Raw genomic sequence first — 27,485 nt, 5'->3', positions numbered from 1 at the left:
AAAATTTAAAAAAGATGTAAAATGTGCTAATTTATTTCAAAATTCCATAGACTCACATTGCAAAGATCGTGACGTCATGCGTCAATACCCCATTGTCCCCTGAGTTATAGCATTAGCATTATTAATAGAGCTAGAGAGCTTTAAGCTTACGCAAAGCGCTCGTCTAATAACCTTTGTTTACCAAGATATGTAAATAAATTTCAGTGTGAAAAAAAAATATCGTTTATTAGGATATCCTAAAAATATTAGGCTCAGAGCAATTGTAAAGGAATTGAAAACAATAGGAAATATATGGGAGGGGCCAAATATGTGACCACAAAAGAGAAAGATGGGAAGCTATAATAGAAACACTATGCTCCAATTTGGAGTGAAGAGGAATATGTGTGTGTGAACAGGTATCATTAGTGGCTTTTAAATTGCATGAATACAATATGCAATTTTAGATATGAAATCGTGGATATATGAAACAGGTTACACGCTACGGAAATATCCCTTTAAAGGGGCATATAAATAAGAATCATAAGGTGGAATTTTAAATCATGTAAATTTAATTTTAAATTTCGTTTCCATTGGTGAAAAAATGGTAAGAACAAATCTTCTTTTTATCAGGGAGAAAAAAAAATTTCTTGCTAAAATCCATGAGACAATAAGTGTTACTTATGTGTATTTTGCTAACAGTTTTCTTTTTTTTTAGCTAATATTTTTTGACTTATTAACAAATATCCAAGGTTAGTTGAAAGTTGGTTAACTGATGAAAAATTATTTTTTCTGGATTGTCAATATTTCTAGGAAATAGCATTAGAATATGCTCTGAATACTGTATTTTTATTATTACATTATTGATAGACCCAGGGGCGGATCTACTTAAGGGCTTTTTGGGCTGCAGCCCAGGGCCCCGTGGATACAAAGGGCCCCAGTCCTCACTGAAAACAATAGGTGATATTTTGAATTAAAAAAAATATCTAATATTATAAAAAAAAATATTATAAGGTTGGCAACCCTGAGATCAATCAACCCATGCATGTGCGCGTCTATAGAATGGAACGGGGAATTACCCGTCGCTTGTTTTTGGTCAGTCTATTTTTTCGCGTCTATTACGGGGGACTTCCCGGAGCGCTGCTTAACGCCCGACGCAATTTTGTTTTTTTTTCGCACCTCTGTTCTCGTCGTCAGAGGGACGAACTTGTTTAGTTTACTAATAACTAGAGCCCGGATTTTGATGACCTAAAAAATCTCAACTAATGCCCTTAAAAAGTGCAAAAAATGCACTTAAAAAGGGCCAAAAATGCCCATAAAAATGCAAAAATTGCGCAAAAAATGTCTTAAATTAAGCAAAAATATTGAATTAAAAAAATATTTCAATCTTTAAAATTATTATGAGTAATTTAAAAAATATAAAGCAATGCAATACTTCATTAAAGTTTAAAAAAAATGTTTTATATCCTAAAATAACAAAAAAAAGGAAAATATATTGACACCAAAATATTTTTCTTTTGTATAGAAACTTTAATGGATATAACAACTTCCATTTCATAATATTACTAAATATCAGAGTTACATTGGATTATTAAATGTTTCTTGATAATTTGAAGTGTAAGCGAGCGTCTCTTGTCTGAAAGTAAATTTTCATTCCTGCAGAAGCTTCTTTCAACGTCTACTGATGTTATAGGTGCGTACTTGAAAAAGACGGTCTCACTTACTTACAATTCTTCTTCAATTTGAAAAGATTTTGCTTCACCTGTTAATATTCTATAGATTTTCTTCATTGTTTGGAAGCCAGTGTAATAATGAAAATTGATAAAAAATAGTAAAAATTGGAAAAAATTAACAAAAAAACTTTAAAAAATGCATTAAAATGCAAAATACGCCCCAAAATTTAAAGAAAAATGCCCTATAAATCTAAAAAAAAAATGCTCTAAAAGACAAAAAATGTCCAAAAATGCATAAAAATGCAAATGTCATCAAAATCCGGGCCTTACTAATAACTGTCTTGACTACCAGAAACCCTCTGATCCCACTGAAAACTATATTGGTGTTCAGCAAGAGGACGGTAATACCGAGGCAGAAAGAAATTTAGTGAATATTAAGTTTGAGTTTGAGAAATATGTTGACGTGGGCTTGTGGCCAGAATTGCTAAGTAATAATTTTATTAATGACATACTCTCACATGAAATGACTGACTTTTAAAATAAAGATCCGAAAAATATATATTCAGCTTCAATAAAGAAATACAAAGAACAAAACAGAACATTTTTAAATAGGTATTTCATTAAGAAAATGAAAAATGGTCAATCACTGGAAAGATCTTGGTTATGTTATTCAACCAGGGTTGGTACTGTTTTTTGTTTGACTTGCAAACTTTTTTCTAAAATCCCTTCTCAATACACGACCGGATTTTCTGATTGGAAGCACATAGGAATTTGTTTAGAAAATCATGAAAATTCTAATGAACATAAGAAATCAATGTTAGTGTGGTTCACATGTGAAGGCAACAAGTTAATTGTATCATTAAAAGATTTCGTGAACAACATAAGGCACCAATCAGATCGAGAGCAAAAAAATTAAGTACTAGTGTGGGAATAGACTACAATGACATAAACAAGAGACGCATTACTCCAAAATTTTCTGATAAGTCTACAGATAAATTCTCAGTATACGGCGCAGAAAAATTTAAAAGAGACACGCTAAACGTTGCGTTGGATAAGCTGATTATGGATTTAAACAAAAGGAGTCAAGTCTATGAGATGTATAGCAAGAAATTCAAATTTTTATCGGATTTGCAGGACAGAAATATAGAAAACATAGATCTGGAAAGTGTACGTAATATTGTTGATTATTATCCAGATGACGCAGAGGAGCATTTAGTGAATGACTGCATTCAGTTAAAATCTTATTTACTTTATTCACTAGCTGTGGAGCTGAGCGCTCTTTCTCCAGGATGTCTTATATAGAAAACAAATATAGGACAACAATGTCGAACCATCGACTAAATCATTTATCAGTTCCTTCCATAAATTGTGATTTAACGAAGGACTTACAATGTGATGAGCAAATAAAGGAATTAGCAGCACCAAAATGCAGAAAGGTTGCTTTATAATTTATATAACATAACTACACATAACCTGTCAATTTCTTTTGCAATAATATTGTACAGTTGCTGTTTGTATAGACAAATAAATAAATAAAAAAATAAATATAACTATTTTATTGTCCTATTTTTTTCTATATACTTATCTACATCACTATAGAAAACAGTTTTTTTTTACAAAATGGCTATTAGGGCCTCAAAGTAGTTTCAGCCCAGAGCCCCACAAATTCACGATCCGCCCATGGATAGACCAATCTGAAAAGACGTTAAAAGCGAGTAAGAGTCATTCATGCATGAAGTCAAATCTGAATTCCATATAAATTTTAAAAGTTATATAAAACCAAAATAATGTCATTTTTTTTAAATAAAATTTTTTTTTTAAATGTAATTCAAAAAAATGTAAATTTGAGCTATGCTTATTGTATGACTTGTATTCATAGTTTAAACCTGAAAGCAATATATGGGAAGGCATAACGATATTTTTTCTAGCAAGATGGTTTGCTAATTAATGGTTTGATTAAAAAATAACACTCTTAAATGTATGTTTTTCTGTATATAAAAAACAAATTCGTGTTATAAGTCAATGATTTTTCAATCAATCAATAGTTTTTATCAATCATAGATTTTTTAAGTTTGAAGCAATTTTTTAAAAATTTTGTACATAAGAAACTACTGAACTGATTTTGTCCAAATTTTATATTTTGCCATTTAGAATTACTGTGTTTAATAGGGTGTGAAAATTTATGTAAAAACTTTGAATTTGCTTCTAAACATTCCTCAGATATTGTCAATGCTTCAAAATTCCTCATGCTGAAACTATTAAAATCATACTTTTCAGAATTTGTCTACCCTATTTAAACAGTAAAAATCCTAATTACATTGAAAAAACCAAACATGTTTATTCAGAAGAAGTATGTTTTGCTTCTTTCTTTCTGTTATTTGATAATTATCATTAATAAATTAGCATATATGAGGTTTTCACTTTTGAGACATTGAGGTTGCCTCTTATCAGAGCATTAGAACAAACATTATTAAATGTGATATTTTTATTTTTTTGAGCATTGTACCTGTTGACATAATTTAAATTTTAGTTTCATGTGCAATTATTATTAGGAATAAAAAAAAAATCTTTTTCATGTACTAACATATTCTATACATAAAATAACAATTTTTTTTCTTTTCAGATATGCTTTTCTTAAGTTGGATAAAGTGCCCAGTATTTCATGACACTTCATGTTTATCTAAGATAATAGCGAAAAAAAGAGTCTTCTTTAAACTAGTTTCTACTGTCGCTGTGAAAAATTGAAGAAAGGCATTTTCATTTCCTAAAGACAATAATACTATTACATCCTATTTAAATATGATGTTTGTTTAAATGTTATTCATTCATTCCATTGTATAACTTAAGCCTATTGAAAATAAGTTAAATACTTCTGTTGCTCAATTACTGATACTTATAAAATACTGCTAAGAACTAATCTACCATATCTAATCTAAAATATCAAACAGTACACTCTTATTAAACATTACAATTACAGCTAATGTAAATGTCTTCAATAGGATAGAGTTAAGGCAGTCAGTATGAGTTTGAAAGACAGTGACTTGCCTAAAAAATTACTCACAACAACTTGCTCAGAGGAATTTAGTCTCACAGATGAGAAACCTCATTCTTTTAGTGTATGTAGCAGGAATTATTCACAGAAGGAACATCTAACTGCCCACAAACGCATTCATACCGGGGAAAAACCATATTCTTGTAGTATATGTAATAAGAGTTTTTCAAATAAGCGTTTACTATCTTTGCACAGTCGCATTCATACTGGTGAGAAACCTTATTCTTGTGGTGTATGTAATAAGAGTTTTTCAATTAGGTGTAATCTAACTACACACAGCCGCACTCATACCGGAGAGAAACCTTATTCATGTAGTGTTTGTAATAAGAGTTTTTCACAAAAGAGTCATCTAACTGCACACCAACACATTCATACTGGGGAGAAACCATATTTTTGTAGTATATGTAATAAGAGTTTTTCAAAGAAGGAACATCTATCTAGACACAGTCGCATTCATACTGGAGAGAAGCCATATTCTTGTTATATATGTACTGATAGTTTTTCGCAAAAGGAACATCTAAGTCAACACATTCACTCACATACTGGTGAAAAGCCTTATTCTTGTGACATATGCAATAAAAGTTTTTTATTTGGAAGTCAACTTTTAGTGCATAATAGTGTTCATACTGGCAAAAAGCCTTATTCATGTGATGTATGCAATAAAAGTTTTACAACGAAGGCGAATTTAACTATACACGTTCGAACTCATACTGGTGAAAAACCTTATTTTTGTGACATATGTAATAAAAGTTTTATAAGAGGGAGTGGACTGTCTACGCACAGACGTATTCACACTGGTGAAAAACCTTATTTTTGTAGTGTATGTAATAAGAATTTTTCAACAAAGGACAATTTAAACCAACACGTTTCAACACATACTGGTCAAAAGCTTTACTTTTGTGACGTATGCAAGAAAGGTTTTTCAGCAAGGAAAACATTGTCTGTGCATGTACGTGTTCATACAGGTGAGAAACCATATTCTTGTAGTGTGTGTAATAAGAGTTTTTTAACAAACTCAGCTCTAACTTGTCACAGTCGCATTCATACTGGTGAAAAGCCTTATCATTGCAATATATGTAATAAAAGTTTTTCAAGACTGAGTATACTGTCTAGACACAGTCATGTTCATACAGGTGAAAAACCTTATTCTTGTAGTGTATGTAATAAGAGCTTTTCTCAGAAACAGTATTTAAATCAACACGTTAACACACATGCTGATGAAAAACCTTATTCTTGTGGAATGTGCAATAAAAGTTTTTTTCGTTTAAGAATAACTTGTGTAAGCACATTCGTGTTCATATTGGTGAGAAACCTTTTTCCTGTGTTGTGTGAGATAAGAGATTTTCAAAAAAGGATCATTTAATTCGTCACAGTCGCATTCATGCTAATTAAAAACCTTATTTTTTCTGACATGTGTTAAAAAATTATTTGCTGAAAATCATGCTCTCATCAGTTTTGTTCATATTGCTGTGTGTAAAAATTTTTGTCACAAAAGTTTTTTACATTAAGGTGATTTAGCTATCCACTGTTATTTTCATTGTAGTTAGAAATCTAAATTTTGTAATTTATATGGATGAAAAGTTTTGTGAAGAATTTATTAAAATTGTTGAAGAATCTTATTTCTGTAGTTTGCTCAATGAGACATGATTCATATGAGGCTAATGCAGGCCGCACACTGAAGCGACATAGGGAAAGGAATAGATAAGACATTCGCACTTTTGAGCAGGAGAGATGGAACTCACTATACTCAGGAAGGACAGGTACAGTTTTTGCGCTTGCTCTGTGTGAATACCTGGATCCAGCAGAAATTGTTTGGCGTGACTATTGTACATTAAGTAGGCGATATCTTTATGCGGTTATTTATCTTTTATGATCTCTATTTATATTATATTGGGGTGTTCGGAAAGTACTTTCGTTTTTCCAACAGAGGATTTAATTGTATTTTTTCGAACCCAATTTCACACTTAAGCCGCATTATCATTATATGGTTTGAGAGCTGATATAGTAAGGCTTGTGTGTGAAAAAGTTCAAATAATTCTATGCAGTATTTTTTGATAGGTGCCTTTTAAATGTGAAGAGCGATAAGCAGCATTTTTGTCATATTTTACTTCTTTACTACAAAAAAGGTAAAAATGCTGTTCATGCCAGAAAGAAATTAACCGATGTGTATGGTGAAGATGTGTTGACAGAACGGCAATGCCAGAACTGGTTTGCAAAGTTTCAATCTGGCAATTTTGATGTCGAAGATGCAGCACGTTCTGGAATGCCGGTTGAAGCTGATAAAGGCATTAGCTGGTGCAAATAGGCGAATAACAACACATGATATTGGTTAGCAGTTAAATTAATCGAATTCAACTGCTTATGACCACTAGAAAAGGCCTGGGTTTAATCTCGATTCATGGGTACCCCATGTTCTCACAGAGAGAAATTTCTTCCATCGTGTTGACATCTGTGATTCGCTTCTCAAACATATTCAAAATTATTAATTTTTGAAGCGCATCATTACTAGGGAGGAAAGATAGGTTGTCTGTAACAATGTCAAACGCAAGAGATCATGGAGCAATAAAGATGAGCCGGCTCAAAGCATTTTGAAAGCCAATATTCATCAAAAAAAAGGTGATGCTGTCTGCTTGGTGGGATTTTAAAGGAATAGTTTGTTTTTTTTAGCTTTTACCGGATAACACAACAATTAATTCGAAAGTCTACTGTTGTCAGCTCGACAAACTGAGTGATGCCCTTCAACAGAGATGACCTGAATTAATCAACAGAAAATGTATACTGTTCCACCAAGATAATAAGAGGCCTCATACAAGTTAGCTCACTCGCCAAAAGCTTTTACTTCTTGAATGGGATATACTGCGACAACCACCATATTCTCCAGATCTGGTGCCTTCAGATTATTATTTGTTCCGGTCGCTGCAAAATGTTTTGGACTGTAAAGCCTATACTTCAAATAAAGAGGTCAAAAATGACCTGGATCAGTTTTATGCCAGCAAAGATCAAAACTTTTATGAGTCTGTAATCATGCTACTTCCAGAAAGATGGCAAAAGTTGTTGGACCAGAATGGCCAACATATACGATTTAATAAAATATTTATTCATTATATGAAAACTGTCTTTCATTCCCCCCCCCAAAAAAAAAAACGAAATTTCTTTCCGAACAACCCAATAATATTTTATATATTTTTTTATTAATATTTTTTTAAAATATTTTTTTATTCTTAAATAATTTGTATTTTTTTCGTATACTACTTTAACTTTAGTTATATGTTGTCATTTCTTAAATTAGTATATAGGCTTTAAAAATATCTCTATTTTTTATTATTTTATTCTTTACCACATTATTTTGCTTATAGTTATGCCTTTAAAATGTAAATCTATAAAACTAAATTTAAAATCTACAATATTAGAAATAAAAAGTTATGTATTGAATTAGAACTAATTTGTAAAGTAAAGCATAATAGTGTCCTTACTCTTATTGATGCTAATGATGTTTGATTAAATTAGTTATTAGATTATAATTTAATTTTAAAAAAATGACTGTGTTCTGGAAAGCAAAATTAATGGAGAGAAGTACTTATTTTTTTCAGTTAATCTTGAAAATTTGCTGTACATTATAGACTCGAAAAAAGCTTAATTAGTTTTTGTAGTGTTTACAAATCGAAATAAGAAAAATTTCTGAGTCAAAACAAAAGATTTGTGTAAAAATGTTAATTAATAATATTCTTTTAAGAGAAACGTAAAAATAAACTCCTATAGACACTAAATTAATTTAATATTAGTGATAAATAATTATTGAAAAGAAAAAAACAACTTTGTACTATGAATCAAAATTAATTGATAAATGGTACTAAACCCTTTAAAAAAATCTAAAGTATTACTAAGTCATAATTGATGCTTAATTAATTTTTTTAATAATTATTGATTGGAATTTTAAAAAAAATCTATGTTAAATACAACATTAATGTATACCAACAATACAACATAATGTATTGTTGGTCTAAGAGAAGATTAAAAAATCGCCACTCTTATTTGACGCCAATGATGCTTTATTAATTTTGGCAATAGGTACTAACTGAAATGAACTATTTACTCTAAATACTATAAAACAAAATAAACAGGAAAATGTCACTTATTCCCTGAGGAGAAATGTAAAAAATTAACAAATTATTGATGATTTATTAATTTTTGTAAAAGGAACTACTGGTATTATGGTAATTGGTGTAGTTTTAATAAATAATAATTGTAAAAATATAGGTAGGTATAATGTATTAATGTTTGATACCCATTAAAACTGCGTCGATATTGGCTTTAAAATAGGTACTGTAAAAATAGGATTTCATCAGTTCCTCTAAGATATTAGTTCCAGAGAAAATCGCATGATTATGGTACATTTTTATTATCATGCCAAATGCAGTTAATCTTTTTTTTTTTTTTCTTCTTCTTTTTGATGGGATGAATTTCTAAAAATGTGTTTTGCTTAATCTAATAATGTGAAGAAAAAATATTGCTTTTGCAATTAAAACCTTTATACATTTTTATTCTATACTTTTTTCTATAAACAAAACGTTTCTCTTATTTTAAATTAGTAATTGTTATAATTCAAGATACTTTAAAGCAAAATACTACTGCCAGGGAAGTTTGTTGCAGAAAGCCCGAAGAAATTCTGCCACAAGAGTCATTGGGAAGGCTAAAAGATTATAAATTTTTAAAATAAAATCGATTTCATCCTATTAAATATGCTAGTTTATGTGCTTTAAGATTTGTGCAGGAATTTGTTGTGATGTTCAGTACTAATATAGAATAACGATTACTGTCCTCTACTCCGTACAAAGAGCGGGTATTCGGATAATAGTTTTTATAAATGTGTTCGCCAAATAAAGTAATTCTTGAGTTAGTCCTACTTAAATGTTTTTTATCAACAATAGTTTGCTTTTCTAACGCACAAACAACCACTATTTATTTTTAAAATGCTATGCAAATACAAATTATTTCAATATAAGTAGCATATTCCCTCTAATTTTATTTTTAATTACTTTCTTTATCATTAAAAATGAACTACTCATTGTTTGTTATTTGGAAATTATTCTGTTCGGATAATAACATTTTATCTACAAACTCTGTGGCTGACTTTCGGTATGCGATATTTTTCATAATATTATCTACTAGTTTGATTACTTATATTAGGAATATTACAGCTAATTTCTACTATATAGACTTACTTATAAATAATATTAGTATTCTTTTTTTCTTCATTTAGTAAATAAAATTCTTTATCCCTATGCTTAACAATCATAAGTGCTTAACAGTGTAAGGACCAAGTTTGTCCCATGAGCAGTGTGAAAAAAAAACAATCACCCTTAGTAACTTTTGATCTTACATTCTAGTTCTCAATCTTAATGTTTTGAGGGGGTGATCTAAATTATTCAAATTAACTTGTGCAGACTATATTTTAAGTTATAAATCAGACAGGAAAAAATGTTCTCGGGGGGCCAAATACCAAGGTACAAAACTATCAGAGGATAAAACTGACACTATTCAATTAATTTCATTAAAATGTTTGTATTTTTCTATGCAAAATTACTTACATTGAAATGATGTATAAAATTGTACTCCTTGCAATTCAAAGTTTTGCTGAGTATTAGTAAATAAAAAATAATTAAAACTTACTAGAATTTATTATTTTGCATGGATAAACAGTTATCTTTTTCTTCATAAAAAATTCTTGAGTTATGACAAAATACTCAAAAAGTAAAATTAACATTAAGGAGTCCAAACATTGGATATTTTGGGGATCGGAATCCATAAAAAAATATATGTTTTTCAGAAAGAGTTTTACAACTCTTTCTGAAAAACATAAATTTTTTTTCTTCATATTTTGCTATATATTTCAAATACATAATTCTTCTGTAATTTTAATAGATTTAATTAAATTATCTTGAAATGAGACTTATCCGAATTCCACAGTTAAAAAATATCATTAACATTTTTATAAGGTAGATGTCTGAGGTGCCTGAATTTTTATAGCTGTAAAACTGCAAATTTAAATAATTAGTTAGCTAATATTCGAAATACTTTTATTCAAAACTAAAATTTCACTTTTATTACTAACCGACAAAATTATTTTAAGTATTCTGTTTCCCTGTTGAAATTCGGAAGTATAGAACCTAAAAGAAGAAAAAAATATGAATTAGTAAAAAAGTAATAAAAAGTAATAGCGACCGGTTTTAAATTATCAGAAATTGTTTTATTCATGATTTAAATTAATTTTCTTTTTCAGATAAATGACATTCCACTTCTGTCATTCCTATTCGATTCTCGTAGTTAAAAGTGTGGCAGGTACCACAGCAACAAAATAAACTACATTGCAATGAAGAAAGTATTACCTTTACAGAAATTCAAATATATAATTCCAATCTTATTAGGAAATTTTAACTTTTCCCGTAATTGAACCTACATCTTTCATTCAGGTACTTGTGAGTTGGATAATTAGATTTCTGTTCTTTCTTCTTACAAACCTCTACATAAACTCAATAAGACTATATATTTAAAGTTTTTGTCAGTTTCATAAAACTAATAGTTTTATAATCATATTTTGACTCTCAGACTTTTGCAAAAAATAGTTTTCATCAATGTAATCAACAATCGTTTAATTACATAAAATTTTAAAAATGGGTGCAAGTTTTTTTATACCCAATCGAATAAACTAATCACAAGCTGATAGGAGCATTTGTTTAAAGTTATAAACAATTTTATGAGAAGAAAATGTCCAAAAGAGAACAAATAATGCTCTTAAAAGAATTTGAATAAAATATTTACCATATAACTTATGCCGAGCAGAATAAATCTAAATGTTAGTTGCTACTATCATTTGTTTAAATATAAAATCGTATCTCATTTTGTGAAATTAAAAAAAAAAGAAAGCATATAACTTTCAAACAATAAATGCTTTTATTCGATTCAACATTAAAATTACATAAGAAACAATACTGACTTATTTCTAAAAATTAAAGATTTGCTAGTTTTTTGAGTAGTGAACCATAAGTAGCTGCATAAAAATGTGCGTAACCTTGAAACAAATTATATAAACTTGAAATCTGGTATTATTTCATTTTGTTTGATATGTCACGGCAATCTTTTTGGTAAATAAATAACATGGGTAAATTGCGAAAAGATAACGTGGAGTGAAAAGTATCAGTTCTGTGATCAAAACATAAAGTAAGTTAGTGCAGTTATTAGTTTTCGATCAAATATCAGGCAAACTATTGTTATCAACAATTAAATAAATTCAGTAGTTTATTATGGGAGAAAACTATTTGAACAAAGCTTCGTGGAAATTTCATAAAATATTTTTGATAATTAAATGCGAAAAAATTTAAAGAAAAGAAAATATATCGTAGTACATTCTTATTCAACTGAGGAAAGGGAAGTAGGAAGGATAAAAACATGGAATCAGTCTTCTTACCAGATGGCAAGCTCGAGCGTTGCGATCGCAGAAGACTGCAGCGGAATTAAAAAGCTTTACCTATTAATGGAAACATAATGGAGCTTTAAGCTTGTGCCAGCTGCTCGTCGCACTATTCTAAATGAAAACAAATTTCTGTCAGAACTAAAAATACAGTTGAATCATAAGTTTGGATAGAATTTTTAAAAATAGGAATATTTGTATTTTAGTTGCTCTAAAATTAGTATTTGAAACTGACTTTTTATATTTTTTATAAAAGTATAAGGTATTAAAGACATATTTTGATGTTTGAATATCTAAGCAGTTTATAGCGAAAAACATATGCAAGTAAAATTGGTTTGTATTAATAAAGTTGAAAAACATCCTTCTTTGGACAAAAATAATAAGAATATTTTTAGAAAAAGTTTATTTAATTCATTTTCATAAAGAGTATATTATTTTAAGGCTCTATCTTTTTTGAATTGAAAGAGAGCCTTATAACTGAGTGAGGAAAAAGCAAAATAAGCAAGTACCTAATATCTTCTTCAAGTAGGGTGGTTTATCATTTTTTTTTAAAAACTTCTTTTACCTTTGGGAATAAACTTAGATAAAATGAAAACCTTCCTGCGAACACAATGCAAAAACTTAGTTGATATCATTTACTCCTGTAACTAGTTTTAACCCATTATCTGACAAATTAGTTTAAAAATCAATGATTTTTAATAGAAATGTTTAAATGAGTAACATGAAAAAAAAAGCTGAAAATTGAGTTCCAAAAAATTTATGATGTACAGAACACTTTTTAAATAAATGTAAAAATACCTGAAATTTAAACAAGAAAAAAAGGAATGTAGAAAGCATCTATTCACAAAATTTTATTAACCTTTTAATAACTGTCTCGACGCGAGAACTTATTGATTTAACCCTTTTAATATAGCGAAGGATCAGACCGAGTGCGCCCCATTACCTGTATCAGTTATTTCTTTTCCAAGCAATTATTAGATAAAATAGCTTTTATGCCTAAATAGTTGAAAGTCTTGGAGACCATAAATGTCCCTTAACAGTGCACCATCAACAACAATGATTTCACAAGCTTCATTGATGGGACAGTATGTGTTCCACCATAAACCCAAAGCATCTGAAAATCAGGAAAAGGTATGTCCTGGCGGAAATTCTAAAGTCAATAGCTCGTTTTTATTGACATTTTACTTAACATTTTGATGTATATTTTAGACAACGTTTTTTTAATAACATTTGCATGTACATTTGCATTAACATTTTTATTAATATATTTATTTGTAAACCTCTAATGTAGACTTAGCTCTCTCTGCTTTCCTCTAATCTCTAATGAGGACTCAAGAGATTTCACTAATATAAGCGAGCTGTCTCAACTTGTCAAGATAAATTCTCCTTCGACCCTTCATCAGAGGAAGGAAAGAAAATGGGGGAAATATCTGAAAAATTTCGTGTAAGAATGCAAGGGGCAAGTGTTAGAAAGAAATGAATAAATTGACCTAAGAAATGAGAATTATCAACTGAGCAACCTTGAGAGTTGTCGTTCGCTTGATTAGATTGAGTATGATTAAGATTAGAAATTTATGGACTCAGAACGATTGAGACAGCCTTAGAATCAGTTTGGAGGCCCAGCGTTGCATTATTTTCTGTCCTAGATGTTTTTCAGTATCTGGGACATATATTGTCCCAGCCGTAATATCAAACTTTTTTCAGACTGGGATAGCACGCAGGGTTCGCCAAGTGGGCCCACTTTGAAAACCCGCCCGGATTTTATTGGGTGGGCCCACCTTGAAAAAACCCACTTGGTGGGTTTTTTTGAAAAATTGGTTTTTCTATTTTTAATTTGGTTGAAAGAAAAGTATCTCCTAATACAACACATTGTGGGAGTTAACAAATATTTTAGAGATGTTCATCAAATGCATGGATGGGCAAATGAAAAAATGATACTAGGTGGGGTTCATATTGTCACAGAGTAAAAACCTTTGTCAATAATTACCATAAATATCAAGAGATTGCTTTTGAACATCAAAATGAATCTAATAATAATTAGTCATGGACCTTACCAATAAACAATCAATTTGGAAAAACAGATATCAATTGTTTCTGAAACTTTAAAGACGCTTCAGAAACAATTGATGTCTGCCCCCCCCCCCCCGAAAAAAAGCTTCGAACAGAAAACATTGAATTTCAGAAGCTGTTGAAAAATGAATTAGAACCCCATAAACATTTTGTAAAAAGATTCCATCAGGCTGTTCAGCCACCTCATTTATTAGCATATGCATCCTGGATCCCGAGGGAAGGGGGCAATTTTTAGATGATGAACAAGAGCAATTAGCCGAAAATGGTCTTTCTAAGCATCATCCAGAATTTCTGCCAATTCTTTTTTCTTTATACTCAGTAAAAGCATTCTCTGCCTCTATCGAAAGACACTTTCAACTTTCGGTTTGGTGTGGAGTAAACTACGGAATAGTTTAGGAATAGATAAAGCTACAAAACTTGTAAAAGAGTAAAACACCATCTAAGAGAGAAATGTAGACACTTTGAATCTGCTGTATGATAATAAGTAAAAAAAAAGGACCTTTTTTTAAGTTAACTCTTAACATCTGCTGACAATTTTTAAATATTTGAGGAAAGTTTATCACCATTAAAAAACAGTTAAAAATTAAAATGTTACTTTTAGGATTCTTTAAATATTATTTTTAAGATTTCTTTGAATATAATTTATTTTGTTTTTTTTTGATATCATGTTTAAAAAAATGGAAAACAAACAAAAAAAATTTTCATTATATATATATATATATATATATATATATATATATATATATATATATATATATATATATATATATATATATATATATATATATCAGGGTTCTGTCCAGACATTTTGTAAAAGGTCCTGTTTTTGTAAAACTGTGAAAAAACTACTCATAATTTGTGAATATAAAATAAGCGTTAAAAAGTCACATTCTTTCTATCAGCGTCCTGCAGTTGTGAATTTGTGCAAATAGGGTCCTGCTATTGCAAAATTTGCTAAAAACTTTTTCAAGAAGTTTTTAAATTGTAAATAGATAAAAATTTATTTCCAACAATTGCTGCTATTAAATTAGAGATGCAGCATACAATTACTTGGTATTTAGCCTATACTGCTCAACACAGAATATTTATTTCGGACGAATAATGTGTGTTGGAAACAAAATCTCTCACATTTTTAATACATAATATCAATTGACCTACTTTAAATATAGCACAACTTAGTTATATGTCACTTTTAATGTGTTATGCATTATGTAAACTTAAGCAATTCTTAAATTTATAATAGCTTATCATAGTATTATATAATAGTTAATCTTAAAAATTGCCAGGAATTAATTTTTATTTACATAATATTCTATTAATTAATTTCATGAATAAATATAAATTGATCAATTATTTATTAACAGAAAAAGTAGTGTTCTTTTATTTTCTTAGAATACTACATTTGGAATTTAAACTTAAGGAAACTTGGTAAACTTAGCTCGTTTCGAACCATCTTTCTTTTTCTCTCTTTTTTTTTCCGGGAAGGGTTTATTCGATTAATAAAACAATAATGAAGCAATTATGAAACAATAATGAAAATACAATAATTGTACAATAATGAAACAATAATTTGTGAAGGTTCGGATTAAAAGATAAATTATTTTGTGAAGTGTCCGTTAACGGACCCAAATTTCTTCTAAACAGACCCAATATACATACTTATATATGCTTAATAAATATAGTAAATAGATGTGTGGAAAAACAAAAAGATTTTAAACTTGTTCCTTTTATATTACTGTTGCATTTATATTTTATAGTGTTTTTATTTCAGTTAAAAATTGTGAAATGTTATGTATTTAGCAATAACGATTCATATATGTATTAGGGATAGTCCATTATTTAAACTTATTTTAATTTTATTATTTTTATATAAACTTTTTAGATTTCTTTCTATTTTTAAGCTTTTGAGCACTATTTAATAAATAAAAATATTTTCACAGTTAAATTTTTAAAGTATATGAGCACTAAATGAGAAAACCCAATTTGACCCGGTTTTTTTCAATAAAACCCGGGTGGGTTGAGCTTTTTCAAAACCCCGGGTTTTTTTTCAAACCCTGACACCACATGTCTCGTCCGGTGCTAAATGGTTAAATTGTGTGAAGATAAAATCTCAATGTGAGATTTTTAAATCACATGAATCTGAATCTGGACTTTTTATTATAAAATCAATATAATATGTACATCGATTTTAACATCACATGAATACAAATCTTGATGTTTCATTTTAAAATCGTAGGAATATGAATTCTAATGTAACATTTTTTTTAAGTCACTTGAATATAAATCAAAATAGTGACTTTTAAATTGTATGAATATGATATGCGATAATTTATATGAAATCGTGTAAGTACAAAACAGGAACCACAGTGGTAAATCATGTATATAAGGATGTGTTATTTAAAATTGTGGGAATGTAAATTTAAATCGCTTTTTCATTAGTAGGGAAAAGGATAAAAACGAATATTATTTTATCCTCAGGAAGAAAATAAAAAGATTTTACTTGTTAAATCTTTCCTACATAAAACAATATACAAGTTATCCATGCCAGCCAAAGATCAGAACCCTCAAGGTTGATTCCAGTGTTAGACAGAGTTGTATACTTTTCCCAACAGTTTCTTTAATTGCTAATGATTAGATTATGAAGAGAGTATCATTAAAAAAAAGAGGTATAAGATGATAACCTTACTGAATATTTTTCCAATCTTGACTTTGGAGATGACTTATGTTAACTGATCAACACCCTTCAAGACATGCAAGCAAACAAACTTTTTAAGCATAGGGGCATAGAGAATAGGGCTTATGACCAACCAAAAAATTTCTGAAAATTAATCCTAAACAACTAAATAACAATTCTTAGAAAATAATGATAGGAGGAGGTAAGAAGCTTTATGTATCTTAGGGTGACCTGGGGTAATTTCTGATCAAAAAACGCAAACATCTATTTTGTGAAAAAAACTATTCAAAATAGAATTTTAATATTTACTGGAAGTTTGAGGCTATATGAGATGAGTTCAATGCCACCTTCTTTTGTTTGAAAATCTAATTATAATTTAAAAGATTTTAAATTTTTAGTGATCAGGAATTACCCCTGGTCTTGATCATTTCTGGGGTAATTCCTGATCACCAGTTTTTATTGTAAAGGGGCAGTATAAAAATAATTATATAATGGTAATTAACAAATAAGACATCAAGATCAAACAAATAAACCAAAAGATATGTTTAAGCAGCTAATAAAATGATTTATTTAAAAGCAAGAAGAACGATTAACACTTTAAATTTTCAAAAATCTTTGCATCGTGCCATACATTTTAGGCAATCAGCCAACTCATTCTCATGTTCTTCTGAACTATAAGAGAGTTCCCACATGGGTTACTTTTGCTGGATTTTTTAACTTCATTAAGGGAAATTGTAAAGTTAAGTAAGGTATGTCAAGCTGTACTGCTCCGGCAGCAGCTCCCACACTGAAATTTTCATTTTCAATCATTAAAAGAAATTCACAATTTTTTTCTTCTCGAAGCTTAGTATCCTTTTTAGGCTTATAATTTCTCACCATATTTATACTAGGCTATTTTATAAACTTAAAAATTATTCTAACGATGTACACACATAAAATTAAGATAGAAGCAAGGTAATACAAACCAGAAATGGTGCAAATCAGAATACAGTATTGTATACAGTTAAAAACAAATTTTGTGATGACAGTTAAAATATATTTTATGATTGTTCCACTTAATAAATATGAACTGTTATTTAAGAAAAGACAATTAGGTATTTATAAGCTATTTTATATACTATTTATAAGAAGAAATGACAATGATCAGGAATTACCCCAGTGATCAATAATTACCCCAGTGATCAATAATTACCCCATCGGTAGGGGGCAACATTTGATATAGTTTCCTATAATCAGTTATAATGTTTACAGTAGATGTGAAACACTTAAACAAAAGCTTACACTACTTTTATATCAAAGAAAAAGAAAGTGACTTAAAATATTTATTATTAAGAGAAGGAGGGGATCTTTGCAGAAATGTGCACATTTTGAAACCCATCTTTGAAATGGAAAATACAGAAAGCAGTTTAAAAGATACTTATTTTGTTAGATTAAACAAAAAATTATTGTTAAGTAAATGTAGTTATACTTTAGTAAAGTGTACAAGCATTCTTGTCCATGTCTTAAATTTAAAAAAAAAAAAAAAAATTAAAAATAAAACTTAGGTGATCATTATTTGCCCCAGAAACAGAGTGATCGTGAATTACCCCGGGTCACCCTATGTTAGGGGTGCACAACCTTTTTCAGTGAAGGGCCACATGCACAGCAGATTGACCAATGAAGGGCCGCATGCCAAAGTGTTTAGACCGACATATTGAAAGCAATTGTTGGTGGTGATTGTTATATAAACAATTTATATAACACTAAATTCTTTTTGTCAGTTAACCTTGTAATCTCTTTGCAGAAAATACAATACTTTAAAACGTTTAAAATTAGAAAATGCAAAACTGATTACTTAAGAAGGAAAACAGAATTCGAAAATCAGAATCAATTTATCGGAAAAAATTTAGATAAATTGAAATAATTAAAAAACTATGGAAAAATTGAAATTTTTTTTATCACATTACAAAATACAAAAGTCCATTTAAACATAAATTTTGACGTTAATTTTTTTTTCATAGAATTAAATTTCAAATAAATAAATATTCTAGTCATTAATATAAATTCAAATTAAATACTTTGATTTAAAGAAAGTTTATAGGGTTAAAAATTATTAAAACTAAACCCCTTAAGTGGAAAATAAGACTTAGCATTTATTAGGGAATGTACTTTTATCTTTCAGACATTTTTATTTTAAATTAATAATAAGAGGCTAAGAGAGGGAAAAAAAAGAAAGAAGAAAACACATTAAATTTTAAGGAACTATATTCCTTAATAATAAAAAACTATTAAGATACTTGTTTACAACTTTTTATGACGAATATATTTTTAACATGACACTTACTATTTACAATTAATACACAATCAATTAACAATCAATAAAATTTACATTACTTTACGAAACTTATCTTGATTAAATTTTTTATACAGTTAAAATTTAATGATATACAAATCATTTCCCAGCATATAATCTTAAATGATATAAAATGCTCCAAGAAGATAGAAAATGGTTTAAAAAATTTCTTAATGGTTACACTGTAATTTGCAAAATTTTTGAATATTGTGATAATTTTATATACTTGATCATGTGATATTTTTTGAGCCATTAAATGAAAATGTAATGATTGTATTTAAAGACTACTCTGTAATTTTGAACAGGCCAAATTCATTCTGGAAAACAGTCTTTCGACAAAAGCTGTTGTTGTGGACAGTATTAAACTTAGAGCAAATAACATAATCAGTTTTGGAATTTGTCCTAGATGGTGTTCTTCCTTTCTGGGTTTTTAAATCGCGGACATACAAATAGCGATGTGTTATTTTTTAATTGCTTGAATACGAATTGCTATGTGTTATTTTTTAATTGCTTGAATACGAATTGCCATGTGTGATTTTTAAATTGCGTAAATAATAAACTCGATGCTTGTTTTTCAAATCGCGTGAATACGAATCGTGTGGCTTTTAAATTGCGAAAGAACTACTCACAACACTTGATATTAAAAATGCATGAATATGAATCGCGATATATGGTTTTTAAAACGCGTGCGAGAAAAGTAGCAACGGATGATATTTTAAACGCCCGAACACGAATCGCGATACGTGATTTTAAATCCCGTAAATACGAAACGCGATGGATTATTTTTAAATCTCGTTAATGTTAATACGAAATGCAATGCGCAATTTTCAGATAGCGTAAATACAAATTACGATGTATGACTTTTAAATTACATGTGACAACAAAAAGAATAGGTTCGATGTGTGTTGTTAAACTTGCACGAGTTCATGGGACTAAAGAATTATGCCGTTTTTTGAATTATTTATTTATTTATTTATTTATTTATTTTTTTTTTTGCAGAACGGACCGCGTTTAAACACATCTTGGTTTTTTTTCCTGGGAAGGTGTTGATTTGACTAAGATACGTAATTACTTTTTAAGTTACGAAAAAAAATTTAAGCTGAATCGAAATTCACGAGTTGTAATATTGTGTGAAAATATCAGGTATATTCTAAATCACAAATAAAAATGCAGCAATAACGGGAAAGAAGAAAAAACACTTTCGAAAAACCTCTTAAAAAATTCGTGTTAAAATCGGTACAACGCAAATGATAAAATCGGCACAAGCAGAGCACGTAAAAAATAATTATTTTAATGCGCAATTCAAAACTCGCTTGCTGTTAAAGTATTAAAAATATCATAATCTTTTTAAATCACGGGGAAAACGTAATAACTACTAAAACAATAACAAAATACTTTAATATTTTAGATGAAATTGGAGTAAATAAAGTCCATCAAAATTTTACGTAATTTAAATGCGAGATATGAAATTAAAATGTCGCAATAGCGTATAAAAAATATCGGTACTTTCAAAACCTTGTAGAAATGTGTAGCAATAATTTCTAAAATAACGATTGTAAAATAATTTGATTCGCGATAAAATCGTTACAAATAAGCCATGTCAAAAAATGGTTTCTAAATGAGCGATTCTTTACTCGCGATTCGTAATAATATCATGCTAAAATATCGAAGTTTTAAAAACCGGGCGGAAATGTGCAGCAATAACTGTTGAAGAAAGGATCTAAAGTCATTTAGATTTTCCATGAAGTTTGCACAAATAAAGTGCTTCATAACTTTCAAAAATCGCTATTTCAGAAACTACTTGAAAATGGGTAGCAATAACTACCGAAAATTCATTGGAATCGGCACATACGAAAAGCGTCAAAAGTGGTAATTAAAATGCGTAAATCGTAATAATGATGTATTAAATATATTGGGATTTTTAAAACTATGCTGAAATCCGTAGCGTTAACCATCGAAAAACTACATTGAGATTGGTTGCGTCAAAAACTTAAAACTGTAAGTTTAAATTACCGAATTTTTTTTATTATTTTTCAAAAACAAATATTTAATTTTTTTTTTCATTTTGTTCAGATTGCGGCCGCGGGCCGCACATCGAGGGTTGGCGGGCCGCAGGTTGAGCACCCCTACCCTATGTGAAAATTTTACTTTTTTTCTTCTTAAACTTCAACTGTTTAAGAAGAATCTTGTGTTTCAAGTAGTTCCATAAAATTTGTTATGCAGGAATCCTTAGAAAATCGAAATAGAAACAGATTGATCTGAAAATTAATAAACGTAATTAGATAAAGATTGGTCCTGTTCTATGTAAACCTGAAATGTATTTAAAGTAAAACCAATTTTTGATTGGAACCCTCAGGGCAATAGAAAAAGTGCAAGACCTAAAAATATTTGGCTCAATGCAATTGTAAATGAATTGAAAACAATAGGAAAAATATGAGGAGGGGTAAAATATCTGACCACAAATAGAGTGAGATGGAGAGCTATGATAGAAGCCCTATGCTCCAATTCGGAGTGAGGAAAGGAATATGTGTGTGACCAAGAATCATTACTGGCTATTAAATTGGATGAATACATTATGCGATTTTTTATATGAAATTGTTGAAATGCGGATCAGGATGCGCAATGTTAAATCATAATAAATAAGTATCGTAATGTGGAATTTGCTTTTTTTTAAGCTTTTACTCCAATATATAATTTTTTTTTTAAAGCTTTTTTCTTGACCACACTAATAAGTGCTCACTTTTGCTAAGTTTTCCTAAAAAAAAAAAGAAAAATAATTAACCCACAGTTAAATAATACTAAAGAATAAATATTTTCTAATGTTACTTATGTGAATTTTGCTAACAGTTTTTTCTTTTTCATTTAGTTAATATTTTTTGGATAATTAACATCCAGGGTTAGTTGAAAGTTAGTGAGAACACTGTTGTCTATTTTTCTATGTTTGAACAGGTGTAAAATTACTTTTTCTGGACTGTCAATATTTCAAGGAAATAGCATTAGAATATGCTCTGAATACTGTTTTTTTATTATTACATTATTGATGCATGAAGTCAAATCTAAATTCCATATAAATTTTAAAATTTAAATAAAACCAAAATAAATAATATGCAAAAAGGTCCTTTAAAAAAAAAATTTAAGTAAAAAATAAATTTTATTTCTTTAAATTTAAACTATGCTTATGTATGATCCTTCTTCATAGACTTTACCTGAAAGAAATTTATGGGAAGGCACAAGAATATTTTTTCCTAAGAAGATGGTTTGCTTAAAAATAACACTCTCAAATGTATGTTTTTAAGTACGTATATACTAAAAAATATTTGAGTATCAATGCTATTTGTGTATCAAAATCAATGATTTTTCAATCAATCAATAGTTCCTAAAACATAGACTTTTAAAATATTTAAAAAATTTTAATTAAGAAACTACTTAACTGATTTTGCGCAAATTTATATTTTGCCATTTAGAATTACTTAGTGTAATAGGGTGTGAAAATTTATGTATAAACTTTGAATTTGAATTATGTATAAACTTTGAATTATGTATAAACTTTGCTTCTAAACTTCAGAAAATATTGTCAATGCTTAAAAAAATCAAATTACTGCAAAAAGAGCTGAAACTTTTGACCAATCTCATGCTGAAATTATTGGAACCATACTTTTCAGAATTTGCATTGTACCTGTTGACATAGTTTTAATTTTAGTTTTATAAGCAATAAAAAAAAAATTCTTTTTCATGCACTAAAATATTCTATACATAATATAATAATTTTTTTTTCTTCAGATTTGCTTTTCTCAAGTTGGATACAGTATCCAGTACTTCATGACACTTGATGTTTACCTAAGATAATAGCCAAGAAAAGACTGTCTTCTTTAAACTAGTTTCTACTGACACTGTGGAAAATTGAAGAAAGGCATTTTCATTTCCTAAAGACAATAATACTATTACATCCTATTTAAATATGATGTTTAAATGGTATTCATTCATTCCATTGTATAACTTAAACCTATTGAAAATAAGTTAAATACTTCTGTTGCTTAATTACTGCTACTTATTAAATACTGCTTTTAGAACTTTTAATATAATGTGTTGTAATATTCACTTTCATCAGTAACTCAATCAACTGGAAAACATTATTCTTGTAAAATTTTATTGTAACTTTTCTGAACTTCTATCTTGTCAAAGATTGAAATCTGATTTAAAATAGCTCACGTTACACTCTTAAAAACCTTACAATTACAGTTCATGTAAGTGTTTTCAATAAAAAAATTGAGCTACACATAAGTTAAGTGAGGGTAGCAGTCAGTATGAATTTAGAAGACAGAGACTTGTCTAATAGCTTACTCACAACAACTTGCTCACAGGAACTTAGTCTTATAGAAGAGAAATCTCATTCTTTTAGTGTATGTAGTAGGAGTTATGCAGAGAAAGAACATCTGACTAGTTACAGTGACACTGGTGAAAAACCTTATTCTTGTGACATATGCAATAAAAATTTTACAACTTGGAGTGAACTGTCTGCGCACAGACCTGTGCATACTGACGAGAAACATTTCTCCTGTAGTGTGTGTAATAAGAGTTTTTCAAGGAAGACACACTTAACTCGTCATTGTCGCACTCATACTAGTGAAAAACCTTATTCTTGTGACATATGTAGTAAAAGTTTTTCAACAAGGAGTGATCTGTCTGTGCACGGTCGTATTCATACTGGTGAAAGGCCTTATTCCTGTAGTGTGTGTCATAAGAGTTTTCCACAGAAGCAATATTTAACCGTACACAAACGCATTCATACTGGGGAGAGACCATTTCCTTGTAGTATCTGCACTAAGAGCTTTTTACGGAAGGGACATCTAGCATATCACATTCGTACTCATACTGGTGAAAAGCCTTATTCTTGTGACGTATGCAATAAAAGTTTTTCTCAGGGGATTGAACTGTCTTTGCACAGTCGTGTTCATACTGGTGAGAAACCTTATTCTTGTGACATATGTAATAAAAGCTTTTCATATAAGCATTCACTGTCTGCACACATTCGCATTCATACTGGTGAGAAACCATATTCTTGTGGTGTATGTAATAAGAGTTTTTCAATTAAGAGTAATCTGACTATACACAGTCGCACTCATACCGGGGAGAAACCTTATGCATGTAGTTTATGTAATAAGAGTTTTTCACAGAAGATTAGTCTAACTGCACATCAACACATTCATACTGGGGAGAAACCATATTCTTGTAGTATATGTAATAAGAGTTTTTCGAAGAAGGAACATCTATCTAGACACAGCCGCATTCATACTGGAGAGAAACCATATTCTTGTTATATATGTCATGATAGTTTTTCGCAAAAGGAACATCTAAGTCAACACATTCACTCACATACTGGTGAAAAGCCTTATTCTTGTGACATATGCAATAAAAGTTTTTTATTTAGAAGTCAACTGTCTGTGCATAATAGTGTTCATACTAGTGAAAAACCTTATTCTTGCAGTGAATGCAATAAGAGTTTTTCAAGGATGGCGAATTTAACTATACACGTTCGAACTCATACTGGTGAAAAACCTTATTTTTGTGGCATATGTAATAAAAGTTTTTCAACAGGGACTGTATTGTCTAAGCACAGACGTATTCACACTGGTGAAAAACCTTTTTTTTGTAATGTATGTAATAAGAATTTTTCAACAATGGAGAATTTAAATCAACACATTCGAACACACACTGGTCAAAAGCTTTACTTTTGTGATGTATGCAAGAAAGGTTTTTCAACAAGGAAAATATTGTCTGTGCATGGACGTGTTCATACCGGTGAGAAACCATATTCTTGTAGTGTGTGTAATAAGAGTTTTTCAACAAACTCATCTCTAACTTGTCACAGTCGCACTCATACTGGTGAAAAGCCTTATTTTTGTAACTTATGTAGTAGAAGTTTTTCAACAATGAGTGTACTGTTTAGGCACAGTCATGTTCATACAGGTGAAAAACCTTATTCTTGTAGTGTATGTAATAAGAATTTTTCTCAGAAACAGTATTTAACTCAACACGTTTACACACATTCTGATGAAAAACCTTATTCTTGTAGTGTATGCAATAAGAGTTTTTCTCATAAAAGCCTTTTAACTCAGCATGTTTACACACATACTGATGAAAAGCCTTATTCCTGTGAAATGTGCTATAAAAGTTTTTGCTTTAAGAGTAAATTGTGTGAGCACATTCGTGTTCATACTGGTGAGAAACCTTTTTCCTGTGTTGTATGTGATAAGAGATTTTCAAGAAAGGATCATTTAAGTCGCCACAGCCGCATTCACGCTAGTTAAAAACCTCATTTTTCTGACATGTGTTAAAAAATTATTTGCTGAAAATTATGCTCTCATGTTTTGTTCATATTGCTCAGTGTAAAAAGTTTTTTACATAATGGTGATTTAGCTATCCACAGTTATTTTCATTGTAGTGAGGAATCTATATTTTGTAGTTTATATGGATGAAAAGTTTTGTGAAGAATTTAATAAAACTGTTGAAGAATCTAATTTTTGTAGTTTGTTCAATGAGACACGATTCATAAGAGGCTAAGGCAGGCTATACACTGAAGTGGCATACGGTATGGAATTAATATGACAGAAAAGATGGAAAACTCTATACACTGGAAGGACAGCTACAGTTTTCGCGCCTGCACTGTGGGAATATCCAGATTCAGCAGAATTGTTTGACGTTTTATTCAGCTTGCGATATCTTTATAAGATTATTGATCTTTTATGATCTCTATTAATTACTACTGAAAATCTGAAAGTAATAAAGATTAGCAGCTGGAAAAAACTCGCCATGGATTGGAGGCGTTGGCTACGCGTGGTTGAGGCAGCCAAGGCCTGTAGGGGGCTGTCGTGCTGAAGAAGAAGATCTCTATTAATAATATAATATTTTATATGATTCTTTTAATATTTCTTTTTATATTTGAATAATTTGTATTTTTTCTTTTACTTTAGTTTCAGTAATATATTATTAATTTGTATATTTGCTTTAAAAATATCAGTATTTTTTATTATTTTACCTTTTTCCCATTATTTTGCTTATAGTTATGCCTTTAAAACGTAAATCCATGAAACTAAATAGTTTAAAATCTACAATAACTGAACTAAAAAGTTGTGTATTGAATTAGAACTTATTTATATATGTATAATAGTTTCTTTTACTCTTAATGACGCTAATGATGTTTGACTAAATTAGTTATTAGATTATTCTTTAATTTAAAAAATGTCTGTTTGTGTGTGTTCTAGAAAGCGAAATTAATGGAGATAAATACTTATTTTTTTCAGTGAATCTTGAAAAATTGCTATTCATTATTGACTTGAAAGAAACTTAATTAGTTTTGGTAGTGTGTACATGTGGAAATAAAAAAGGATCTGTACCAAAACGAAGGATTAGTGAAGAAATTGTAAGAATTCGTTCAAGATAAGCTTGGAAAATTAAACTATTATAGGCTCTAAATCAATTTAATCTTTGTAATAAATAGTTATTGGAAAAAGAAAAAAAAACTAATATGTACTATGAATAAAAATAAATTGATAAATGAAAATGGTACTAAACCCTTTAAAAGAATTTTAAGTATTACTGACTCATAATTAATGTTTAATTAATTGTTGTTATATTAACTAATTGGAATTTAAAATAAGCTGTGTTGAAAACAATATTAATGGATAAATTGAACTAGTCAGTTAAAGAGAAGCGTAAAAAATTGCCAAACAATCATTTGACGCCAATGATGCTTAATTTTGGTAATTGCTGAATTAATTTTTATAAAAGGAACTACTGGTATTATGGTAATTGGTGCAGTTTTAGTGAGTAGTAATTGTACAAATATAGGTATTATGTATTAATATATTTGATACCGATTAAAACTGCATCAATATTGGGAAGCTTTAAAATAGAAAAAAAAAGAGGATTTCTTCAGCCCTAAGTTAATAAGTAAATTTATATTAATCATGTGACATCACATGATTAATATAAATTTTTGTTATCATGCCAAATGATTCTAAATGCAGTTTTTTTTTTTTTTTGATGGGATGAACATATGTTTTGCTTAATCTATTAGCGTAAAGCCATGGGGAACGATAAAAGATTATAAGTTTTAAAAATACAATCATTTTTATGTTATTAATTCTTCTGGTTTATGCCTTTTAGATTTGTGCAGGATTTTGTAGTGTTAATTACTAATATATTGATCGACAGGTATTTAGCTAGCAGTTTTAATAAAT

At 29.2% G+C, this 27,485-nt stretch overlaps 1 protein-coding gene and 1 long non-coding RNA gene across 3 annotated transcripts; both read left to right on the top strand.

The window, feature by feature from the left end:
• Window positions 1–25,763, top strand: LOC147808501 (uncharacterized). Its single transcript, XM_087162587.1, has 4 exons — window positions 1–583; window positions 4,273–6,062; window positions 6,747–6,986; window positions 23,530–25,763. Exons 2-4 carry the CDS (start codon window positions 4,670–4,672, stop codon window positions 25,551–25,553), a joined length of 3,657 nt encoding a protein of 1,218 aa, XP_087018713.1. The 5' UTR covers window positions 1–583; window positions 4,273–4,669; the 3' UTR covers window positions 25,554–25,763.
• On the top strand, window positions 11,645–23,332 carry LOC147808502 (uncharacterized). Of its 2 annotated transcripts, none has more exons than XR_015433592.1 (4): window positions 11,645–12,502; window positions 13,083–13,300; window positions 22,445–22,528; window positions 23,026–23,332. It is a non-coding gene; the product is annotated as an uncharacterized LOC147808502 (long non-coding RNA). The 2 variants fall into 2 exon arrangements; XR_015433593.1 differs by having other exon boundaries at window positions 11,646–12,431.
• Window positions 25,764–27,485: the final 1,722 nt, after the last annotated feature.

Source organism: Parasteatoda tepidariorum, chromosome 5 (assembly GCF_982258835.1).
Source record: "Parasteatoda tepidariorum strain Cologne lab strain chromosome 5, Ptep-v5.0, whole genome shotgun sequence".
NCBI classification, from domain to species: Eukaryota; Metazoa; Arthropoda; class Arachnida; order Araneae; family Theridiidae; genus Parasteatoda; species Parasteatoda tepidariorum.
Note: the sequence above shows the minus strand (reverse complement) of the source record. Positions and strands in the feature narration are given on the sequence as shown.